At 49.0% G+C, this 11,616-nt stretch overlaps 1 protein-coding gene across 1 annotated transcript in view; it reads right to left on the reverse strand.

Moving 5' to 3' along the window:
- FREM3 (FRAS1 related extracellular matrix 3) overlaps nt 1–6,602 on the reverse strand; it is a 28,495-nt gene extending 21,893 nt beyond the window's left edge. The window contains 15 exon segments of the mRNA XM_065633920.1: nt 1,583–1,744; nt 1,747–1,916; nt 1,918–2,006; nt 2,008–3,147; nt 3,149–3,291; nt 3,294–3,579; nt 3,581–3,843; nt 3,846–4,411; nt 4,413–4,525; nt 4,527–4,650; nt 4,652–4,716; nt 4,718–5,855; nt 5,857–6,054; nt 6,056–6,314; nt 6,317–6,602. Coding sequence (XP_065489992.1) covers nt 1,583–1,744; nt 1,747–1,916; nt 1,918–2,006; nt 2,008–3,147; nt 3,149–3,291; nt 3,294–3,579; nt 3,581–3,843; nt 3,846–4,411; nt 4,413–4,525; nt 4,527–4,650; nt 4,652–4,716; nt 4,718–5,855; nt 5,857–6,054; nt 6,056–6,314; nt 6,317–6,602 — 5,002 coding nt within the window.
- Between the last annotated feature and the right edge of the window lie 5,014 nt (nt 6,603–11,616).

Genomic DNA, 11,616 nt, shown 5'->3' on the forward strand with positions numbered 1-11,616 from the left:
CTAAATGTTTATTTTTCAATACTAAAGTCACGTTCTTGTTTCAGCACATTAGGAAGAATTACGTTGCTGCTGATTTCTAAAAAATCTGTTTCACTTTAATCAGTTTTTTAAGCTCTTCCATAACACACAAAACTTTTGCAGGTACATTGGGAGTGAATATGAGTACATACCAAGCAAATCACAAATAGCGCTAAAAGTCAATACAACTTTGCTTCAATATTCCCAGAGAAGAGGGGAAAACCATCAGGATATTTCTATTACCCTAAAGTTGCAGGTCTATTAACCTGTACCCCATTTCATCAATATGAAGAGTTCAGAGAAGTCATCTTCTTTTGCTTTTATTTTAGTTAAATAAACAACAATTTCATTCGATACAAAAACGTCTGGGATGTAATCTAAATGTTCTTTATACTCTCATCAGCATTAAGCTGTTCTAGAGCTAATTCTGATCTACTAAAAGACTTACTTCCCTAGGGATACCCGTTGCTTTTGTTCTGGTACAGCAGATTTGGGTGCTTTTTGTTAACTGAAAATGTATGAAATGTTGTTGAATGAATGGCAAATGATTTTCACAACAGTGTAGCTTGGCAGATGAAGTGCAAATTGCGCTGTCATAATCTTAAAGCTACAATCTGTCTGGTAGCTACAGATAAATACATAAAATGGAGATAAAGGTTTTTTTCTCTCCCCAGATTGCTTTCTCTTGCAAAAGAAAGGCAACATACCTGAGCACAGAAAAATAACGGAAACCTCTAATCCTGTTACAGTGGCTAATAAAAATTTTGTTGTCCCCACTGCTGATAGTCAAAGTACGTTGGAGACAGGTAAAGTCTAGGCTGGAAATTTCCTTGTGAAAGGTTTCAATGTACCGTTCTATCCAGGATGGACAAATGACAGCCCTGAACCCAACAAACTCCCTAAGATCACCCAGAGCACAGGGACACTTACAGGGCGTCTGGCTGCTGTCACTGTGCCCCACCATGCTCTGAGGCTCTCCTGTCTGCACAGGTTTGGTAGAGCTGACCTAAAGGAGGTCTCCTTACATACTCAGCGTTCTCTGTGGAACAGAAACACAAATTGTCACCCAAAGTACTGAGGCTATACTGGGTGTGCCTGTCTTTTTTTTTTTAAATACTAGATCCAGTGATGCACAGAAATGTTAAAAGCCTTTCGGAACAATTTTTGCTGAAGACTAGTGATTTTTGAGCCTGGATTTAATTTCCAGGCAGGCAAATGGGTACTTCAGTCATCAAAAAGAAATTGGTGCTGGATCTGCAAAGCACCATTTCAGATTTTATCTTCTTACGAGCAGTACCATGCTATGTACACAGTAAGATCTACACTTAGCACACACACATTAATGCGTGCACGTATAACACAGAACTTTTCTATTTTGTCTCCAAAGGTAAAACGAAGCTTCATTTCTAAAATTCATGTATTATAACTCTGATCATTTTAATATACTTCGTAGTTTGAAAGACATTACTTTCTAAATCCCCAGAAACACAGATTCAAATAACAACACAAAATAACAGTTCATTGAGCCCAATGCTTATAAGCAAATACAATCATCAGCACCAACCTTGCATAAATGTTCTAATGGTCTCAATTCCAAGGTCAGTGTTAATGATGAAGCCATGCTCTGGCCCACCAATTATTTTGTATTTCAACAGCTTATGTGGACTGTCTCGATCCTCTGCCTTCAGTGCCTTACTAGTGATTGGGAAGCCCAGGTGCCCAGCTGAAGTCTTCTCAGAGTAGGGGCACCCTTATTCACCACTAACTGGGGCACCCTGTTGTCCAGTGAAGTGATCTGAATCTTCATCATCTGGGGCTGATGAATCTCCTTGCTAGTGTCAGGGAAAACATAAAAGTTTGTGTGGGTCCCACCAGTTACAGAAAAGGAGAAACTGTTTGGTTTCTGTACTGTCATGTCCATAGCTGGTAAGATTGTCATTCAAGTCTTGTTTGATGAAGCTGGTGACTGGGTAGCTGTTGTTGTACAAAAATCTGGCCGTGCACAGGAATCTGAGTGACTGTGAAAAGAAGTAAATGGTCAGGAGTGTCCCCGTCTTACACAGTCAGCTCAAAAGGGGTGATCAGCCTGGTCTCTCCTTCTTCAGTAACCAGGTCACCAATAGTTAGAATTAGCTTTGTATTGTCCACATCTATGATAGAGACCCTGAAGGTACGGAAGACTGGGTTACACCCATCTGTAACTTAAAACTCAAAACTGTCCATCTTCACCTCGTCCTTTGCAGTGTGAATGTAGTAAATCTTGTTGCCAGCAAGTTGGATTTGAGTAAAGGAAATAACAGGTACCTCAGGATTGTCTGAGTTCTCTAGATGGCCCCAGGCTGGGGACTGGGTGACACTGAAGCGCAAATTTTCATCAAGACTGTTGAAATCACTTGTGCTGAGTAGATCAGTTGTGAGTGCCACCTTTCCACCTTCTTTGAGAGTTACCCCCTTGTTGATCACCTCAGGGAAGACTATATCAATGCTACCAATGGTAATATAGAAGTACCTGTCTATCAAGGCACTAATATCATCAGTAATATCAAATTTAATCAGATCACGCACTCCATGTAGGCCAGTATGAACATAGCAGATAAAACCCTGGTCTAAATCATCTTGTGTGAAGTTTGTGCCTTGTGTAATGTTGCATAGCACTTCTCCTTTTCTGTTCAGGTGCTGTAAGAAACCCTGCACAGGCACCAAATGGATAACATAAACAAGGGTCTTGTCCTCTGAATCGATGTCTGTGGCTTTAAGGGCTTGACTAGAGATGACCTTTGACTTGCCAATCTCTACTTCCAGACCATTGTTGATTGCCATCCTGGGAGTCTCATCATCTACCAGGATCACCATAATCGGTACATTCTGCTCCACTGTGTAGTGCCCATCAGTGAGCTGAATTTGGAAGCTATCTTCTTTCATCTCTGAGTCATCATGTTCATACACAATGCTGGAAGCCTCCTGGATCTCCTCCAGGGTAAAACTGTGAACAGACACAGTGCCTGCAGACAGCTGCTGCACAATCTGCCCATGCCTAGGAGCAGCAGCAATAACAAAACGCAGTTCATCTGGAGGCATGTCTGTATCGACTCCATTGAGGACTGGGGTATCAATCACCAGGCTCAATCCCTTCAAGCACCATGAATTCACACACAAACGGCTCCAGCTTTTCATCGTTGGTAGGGATGATGACAATGAGGAACAACTGGTGAGGTGAGAAGTTAACACCATCAGAGCACTGGAAAGTCAATCTATCCCGTCTGGGCTCCACACTTTGCGAATGCTCTGCATGTAGTTGACATGACCCAGATGAACACCTTTGACGGAAAAAGCACTAATAGCAGCACCGGCTCTAGACTTCTCGGACCCTGGGGCTGGAGAGACATTCTCCAAATATCCCGAAGTGGACTGAACTCTCACAATGCACAAGATGTCATCTCTGGGAGTATCTATGTCCCCTACATCCAGCTGACCCAGAGTTAGAGTACTCTTCCCTCCCTCAAGGACGCTGAGCGGCTCTGCCACAACCATCACTTCAGATGCAATGCTGTCCACCGGCAAATATAGTCACAGCAACACGCACCCTTGGTACTGTGCTGCCTCTCACCACCCATTCACTAGAGAGGTCAGAAATGGTGAGACCGAAGGAGTCATATCTCTTTTTCAAGGCAATCTCTCCACTGGTGTGAGCATAGGTTGCCACTCCATTGATGAGGCCATGCTGAGTAATCTTTTCTGATCGCACTCCATCCATGAGGATGTCACCCAACTTGGGTGGATCCTGCACAATGAAGGTCAGCACAAAGTCATCTGTATCTCATCTGTACCCTGGAAAAGCAATGTGGTAATTTCAGTAGCACCATTTTCCAGGACATCAATGGTTGCTCCCACCCACCTATGATCACCAGGGAGAGTGATGCTTGAGTTTTCATCATCCTCAGGCTGCACAGCAATCTTGACCATGATTGGCACATGATGGACTCCATCACTCAGCTGCAATTGATAAGAATCACTGGCAAACTCACCACCACTGTGCTCATAGGAGATGTGCCCACCAGCAATATCATCTAGCAGGAAAGATTCGCCTTGCACCATCAGACTCTCCTCCAGGTAACACAGATGGCCATGTTCTGGAACTTGAGTTACAGTGAAGACAATCTGGTCTGTAGATGTGTCCTCATCTGTGGCATCCAGCTGATTGCTGGTGAGAAGGAAGCTGTTTCCCTCAAGCACTGTGAAGCCAGTATTGGTGATCTGAGGTGGCTGGTTGTCCACTGGCTGAAGGAAGAGAGTAAAGGTACCTTGTACGGAATTGCCAGCTGAGTCCTCTTCAAGGAATGAGAACTGAGCCACCCGTGGTGCGATCCCCAGCTCCCGATCAGGGGGTTGATCCCTTGTGGTGGTTGACCTGGGCCTGGGTGAAGCGCATAACGGCCATCTCAGGACTGTCAGCCAACACAAGGTCCCCAGTCACCACAGAGTTGTTCTCATCTGTGTCAGTTGGGGGGTGTCAGTAAAGTGTACTTCAGCTCCCTGTCATCCATATCCAGGTCAGTGTATTGTAAATAGCACTTCTTCAAGACAGTCAGCTGGTACTCCTGCACTGTCATCTGCAGGCTAGCACCTGGGTGCAGGTGGCAGGTTGTCAACTGGTTGGACTTGAACAGTGAGCACATGCTCCCCTGACTGGTTAGGGGGGGTCTTGGTCATCCTGCAGCTGAAACACAATGCGGCCCATCACTGGGCTGGTGCTGTGAGCTCCCGTGTGCCTGAAGAACAGCCTCCCATCAAGGATGTCCTGCTGCAGCCACTCACTCACCACCCTCTCCTACACACATTCATCCACCACAGAGTGCCATGGGGAGGAAGAGGAGTCACGCTCCAACTCTGATCTGCATTCTTTGCTGTCGTAAGATGCTGGTTGCTCTGCCTGACACAGCAACAGCTCACCAAAGCGGGAGGAGTCCAGTAGCGACACTGCTGAGTCCCCAGCCAGGACAAATTCGGTAGAGGCATCATCAGAATCAATGTCCATAGCATTGAGGACAAAAGGTGAAATTTGGACAGTTTGGTGCTCACTCAGCACCAGCCTGGGATCTGTATTCAGCAGCGGTGGCTGATCATCATCAGGAGCAATGGCGAGGGGGTGCAGAAATTCAACCTGGTGCTGCCCATCTATCATGCAGAAAACAATGTTGTCACTGTAGCTGTGCTCACTGCCATCATGCTGGTAAATCACCCGTCCTGCTGCTAGCCCTGCAGCAGTTAAGGACTTGTGGTTGGGCAGTACACCCAGGACCTTGAGCTCCCTGTATAACAGGCCTCGTGTGACCCAGACCCTCACCTCTTTCAGATTGTCCTCATCACTGATCTCCAAGTTGCCAGACAGGGGCCATGACTGGGCCTCAAAGAGCATCAGCTGTGGGCCAGCCACACAATTGAAAGTAGCCACAGGGGCCAGCGTATTCACAGGTTTTATCAGGATCATGAAAGCAAAAGGCTCTGAGGAGGCACCATCAGGGTCCAGCACTTCCATTTCCACCTAGAAAAGCTGATCCTGGTCTGAGTCTGGGGTAGGTGGCTGGTAGGCAATCTTCAGCTCCCTCACCTCCTGCTGTGAGAAGGCAACAAGGGGGCTGCTGGGGTCATCCGTGCTGAGCAGGAAGCCTTGCTGCTGTGGGTCAGTGGGCCAGGGGGAGGTGAGATTGAAGACTAGGAGGTCTTGGGTGGTTTCCAGGTCCTCAGCAGCCAACGTATCCAGGGTAAGGGCAGTGAGAGCAAACTGGTTCACCTCCATCATGAGCAACGCCAAGAAACTGGGCTTGGGCGGTGTGTTGGAAGTACTCCTGCTCCCCCCGGCTGGCCGCAGGTAGCATGGACACCCGTGCCGGGATGCCGTCCCGGGCAGAGCAGGCGGTGACTGTCGTGTGCCGGTAGCGGATGGCCGCTTGCAGCACGGCAGAGCAGCCTCCGCTGTAGCCGGCGGGCAGGGACCGCCCCTCGGCGCCCAGCAGCCGCCCGTAGGCGGGCAGGGGGCAGCAGGGTGAGGCAGCAGCACCGGCCGGGCTCCCCCTCGGGGAAGCCCAACACCTTGTCGTCCAGGGGGGCGCTGAGCCCCCGCAGCTTCTCCACGGGGTTGCGGCTGAGCAGGCGCAGCTCCTGGAAAAGCACCTCTACCTCCAGCGTGAATGGCACGGCCAGAGTCCGGCGGGGCGAGTCGTAGCGTAGTTGGAGGCGCAGGCGGTACCGGCCGGGGCTGCGGGCCCTGAAGTGGGTGTAGCTGACCTGCCGCGGGAGAAGGCGCAGGAGAAACGCTGGGGATCCAGAGCGCCGGCGGGCTGCGGGCCCGGCCCGCTCCCCAGCACCGCCGCGGCGCACCTGTCCCCCGGCCGCACCCGCAGCACCAGGTCCGCCACCGGGTCTAGCGAGACGGAGCGGCCGAGGGAGACACGCAGCCCCTTCGTGGAAACCAGGCCAGCAGAGACATCAGGCTCCAGCGGGGGCTCCGCCACGCCTGGCGCACTCTGGCAGCCGAGCAGCAGCAGCGCTGCCGCGGCCGGCAGCTCTCGGGGTTCCCCGGCCATGGCCCGGCTGCTGCGGGGCGCTCTGCGCCGCCCCCAGCCCTGCCGCCGCCACTAAAGTGCCGGAGCACCGCCCTGGGGTGGAGGAGGAGAAGAGTCCTCCCCCGGCGCTGCAGCGGGGACCACTGCCCCCGGCTGGGGCTCCGGAGGCGCCCGTACGCCTGCCGCGGCGGCAAGGGGCGGGTTGGGGCACGAAAAACCCGAATAAGCCCGCCTCTGCCCCCGGACCTCCCCCGGTGCAGGCACGGCCGCAGACTCGCTCCCTCGGGCGGTGCGACAGCGAGAGGATGAAGCGAGATCAAGGGCGGAAAATAAGGACAGGTAGATGCGGCAGGAGAGGGGGAGCGACCAGATCAGGAGGAGCGAGGCAGAGTTGGGGAGATGGCAGCGGGGAGCAGGCACCTAAGGAGGGCTCGGCCGAGGCTCCTCGGGCGGGGAGAGGGCTCGCCCCGCTGCCAGGGTAGAGAAGGCTGCATGACTCCAGGAAGCGCCTGTTCGTCTGCAACTATCCGGCTGAAAACCCAAAATGCAAGTTCCCCGCGGAGACGGAAGCGAATTCAGTGTGGAAAGGGGCAATCTGCAGAATTTCAAAGCCAACATGACCACCCCTTTGTGCTCTAAAAGAGGCTATTGATATTTATCTCTTCGTACAGACAGAATTTTTCTCCCTTCACCCCCAAACCTGGCATACGGTCTGTGCTATGTGCAGCCAGCAAAAAGGGGAGAATCGGCAAAACCACACAGACTTGAGGATGGTTGCTCACTGCTAAGCCTAGGCAGTTTCCACTTTGCTTGGGACCATTCCTATTCAGTTTCACAGAATGTTAGGGATGGGAAGGGACCTCAAAAGATCATCTGGTCCAATCCCCCTGCCGGAGCAGGAACACCCAGATGAGGTTACACAGGAATGTGTCCAGGCAGGTTTTGAATGTCTCCAGCAACAAAGACTCCACAACCTCCCTGGGCAGCCTGTTCCAGTGCTCTGTCACCCTCACTGAGAAGTTTCCTCTCAAATTTAAGTGGAACCTCCTGTGTTCCAGTTTGTACCCATTGCCACTTGTCTTATCATTGGTTGTCACCGAGAAGAGCCTGGCTCCATCCTCGTGACACCCACCCTTTACATGCTTATAAACATTAATGAGGTCACCCCTCAGTCTCCTCTTCTCCAAGCTCAAGAGACCCAGCGCCCTCAGCCTTTCCTCATAAGGGAGATGCTCCACTCCCTTCACCATCTTCATTGCCCTGCGCTGGACTCTCTCCAGCAGTTCCCTGTCCTTCTGGAACTGAGGGGCCCAGAACTGGACACAATATTCCAGATGAGGTCTCACCAGGGCAGAGTAGAGGGGGAAGAGAACCTCTCTCAACCTACTAACCACCCCCCTTCTAATACACCCCAGGTCCCATTGGCCTTCTTGGCCACAAGGGCACAGTGTTGGCTCATGGTCATCCTGCTGTCCACCAGGACCCCCAGGTCCCTTTCCCCTACACTGCTCTCTAACAGGTCGCTCCCCAACTTATACTGGCACCTGGGGTTGTTCCTGCCCAGATGTAAGACTCCACACTTGCCCTTGTTATATTTCATTACATTTTTCCCCACCCAACTCTCCAGCCTGTCCAGGTCTCTGGATGGCAGCACAGCCTTCTGGCATGTCAGCCACTCCTCCCAGCTTGGTGTCATCAGCAAGCTCACTGACAGTGCACTCTAGTCCCTCATCCAGGTTGTTGATGAATATATTGAATAATACTGGTCGCAGTACTGACCCTTGAGGGACCCCACTAGATACAGGTCTCCAACTAGACTCTGCCCCACTGACCACAACTCTCTGGCTTCTTTCCTTCAGCCAGTTCACAGTCCACCTCACTACCTGATCGTCCAGTCCACACTTCCTCAGTTTAGCCATGAGGATGCTGTGGGAGACTGTGTCAAATGCTTTACTGAAATCAAGATAGACCACATCCACTGCTCTGCCATCATCTACCCACCTGGTTATGTCCTTATAAAAGGCTATGAGGTTGGTCAAGCACGACTTCCCCTTGGTGAAGCCATGTCAACTGCCCCTCCTAATGACCCTCTTATCCTTGATATGCCTTGAGATGGCACTAAGGATAAGGTGTTCCATCACTTTCCCAGGGATGGAGGTGAGGCTGACCGGTCTATAGTTATCCGGGTCCTCCTTCTTGCCCTTTTTGAAGACTGGAGTGACATTTGCTTTCCTCCAGTCCTCAGGCACCTCTCCTGTTTCCCACAACTTAGCAAATATGATGGAGAGTGGCCTAGCAATGACTTCAGCCAGCTCCCTCAGCACCCGCGGTGTAAGAGTCGGTCCAAAGAACAGTTTTTGCCTGAACATCGCCATCAGGGACTTGGAGAACAGATGGACTGATAGAAAGAATTCGACAACGACTTGGAGAGAGGCCTGAAGCAAGGAATTGTGTTGTGCAGGTCTCTCCGACCTTGGGGGGCTACAGGTAACAATGGCTGCTGTATGGACTCTACCTGCTGCCTGAGCCAAACTTGCCCCCCACCTCCTGAGAGGAACTGTGTTACAAAAGTCTCTCTGACCTGGGGACAATAATTGCCGTCCAGAAGATGGATTTTCACCTGTTGCTTGAGCCAGACTTGCCCGCCACCTCCTCCCTGTAACAGAGGCCAATGAAGGAGAGCATGTGCAGAGGCTCACCAAGGGTCTTGAGGTCACCCAATGGACCAGCAAGAGACCCCTGAACCGAGGCACCGCAGGCGCAGACGGGTTCTGGCAAGTGAAGTGAGGACTTTTTGGGCCTGCACAGTTAAGCCTGGATTGCGCAACAAAGGCGGAGACTGGCCTCGATCTATGGGAGTGAAGGGGGGGTGGAGAAGCATAAAAGACAATTCCTGACGGGACATCATGGAGATCTCCCCACCGAAGGATCCTGGATCACGACAGAGACTCTTCTTACGGGACCTGAGACCAGAGGGACGCCTTTGGAACTCGTTTGGTGGTAACCAAACCTCATTCTGCCCTTTTCTTTTTACCTTTCCTTTTTTTTTCTCTACTCTCTCTATCGCATGCCGCTTTATGGGCAAATTAATAAAGCAACACTGCTTGATTGAATTATAACCCCTTGGCATTTTGGTTGCCTTAATTTTGCACCTCGAGATCAAGGTAAACAAACCATCACAAGTCTATCACCGAATGGACCGTGACACGCGGGTGCATCCCATCTGGACCCATGGATTTATGGATGTCCAGATTGCTTAACTGCTCCCTAACCCAGTCCTCACCAACACAGGCAAACTCCTCCATTGTCCTGCCTTCCTCTGGGGCCTCAGGGGTACGGGGCTCCTCAGGACAGCCTCTGGCAGAGTAGACAGAGACAAACAAGGCATTCAGTAACTCTGCCTCATCTGTATCTTCTGTCACCAGGGCACCCACCTCATTCATCAGTGGGCCTACATTGCCTCTAGTGTTAGTTTTATCTGCAATGTATTTGAAGAAGCTCTTTCTGTTGTCCTTGACTCCTCTTGCAAGGTTTAATTCTAAGGAGGCCTTAGCTTTCACTTGCAGGTGCTCAGTCCTTGCTCAGGCTCTTGGCTGAGGACAGCAGATAAAAATGCTACCGGATTTTTAAAAATATAAGGTTTCTGTTGGAATGACTTCTGTCCTTTTAAATATTTTGCACATTTAGCTTACTATTTTATTGACGGCACAAGTTGCTTAAAAGCTTTGTTTACTGTTTATGATTTTTTCAAATTCTTCAGGAAAATATCAGCAACATACTGTGTCTCATCGTGCCTGAAGATTAATTGTTACCCACTCTTAACTACTGTAAAATAGGACTGAACTTTTCATTCTTTAGTGTTTTGCTTGTGTTCTGGTATCTTTCTTAGTGCATAGGGAGACCAAGTACCTTTCTCTGGTTTAGTACAAGGTTTATACAATAATTTGCTATTAGTTTATCAATGGCTTTTTTTGTTTGTTTTAAACATAAGGACTTCCTCATAAGTTCCCATGTACACTAGACAGCAGCTCTGTACTCTGCGGAAGTGTTCTCTGGAGGACTGAGCCCCTGGTGTGGTTGACACTAACAAACTTTTACTGGGACTTGTCCTTTCATGAAGCTAAATACATCCAGCTTGTTTTCCTAAAGCCAATAGGATATTTCTGGGCAAATATAACTGGACTAATTGGTAACAAAGATGTTGCTGAATAATCACTTATGAATAGAAGGTTTGGGTTTTTTTTCTTGATAAATTCAAAACCATTATGCCAAATTCTGTTCTTTGGCAGAACGGTGTAACCAATGACCTAAGTTACCCACTGAAACCTGTGTACATCTACATATATACACAAGCATGCAAAGTTCACAAAATTTCCATTTTTTTCCACACTTAATCAAATCCAGGCATTTGTTCTATAAGGAACAGTGCCAGCATACAAGGTCTGTGTAAAACTCAGAGATTGTACGCTGTTTCTATCAATGTTCCTGGAAGGAAAACAAATTTTCCCATTAAAATAAATGGAATGAGAAATGTGTTCAGTTATAATTTTTCTCTCAGGAATGTGTTGGGCAGGAGGAAGTTCAGAATTGCTTTCCCATGTATTTGTGCTCAACCTGCTTCTACCTTTCAGTTTGTTGCGAGGTAGTGTAATTTATCAGAAATATCAAAGTACACCATTAGAGGAATTTAAAAAAAAAAAGTAGATAATGTTTTATGAAGTTACAGAAGCCTGAAGTTAAAGTGTTGACGAACTAAATCCAAACCACATTGAATGGTTCTGACTGCCTTGCTCATGCCTGTCCTTGACTTTGTGCATGGTACAAGAACAGTTTTCTCCTCTTTCTGTTTCAGTAGCTTTTAAAATATTACATCTTGTTATGTCACTGAAGCCCAGTCCTATAAGCATGTAGACATAGGTGCTCATATTACATGTTAAAATCAGTGGAAGTGCTTTCAAATATGTTTGCAGAAAAGGAGTATTTGTTTTTCCAGCTCTCAGGACCTGATTTTAAGCCCTCTAAATCCTGCAATCAC

The sequence above is a fragment of the Caloenas nicobarica genome, chromosome 4, assembly GCF_036013445.1.
Source record: "Caloenas nicobarica isolate bCalNic1 chromosome 4, bCalNic1.hap1, whole genome shotgun sequence".
Lineage (NCBI taxonomy): Eukaryota > Metazoa > Chordata > Aves > Columbiformes > Columbidae > Caloenas > Caloenas nicobarica.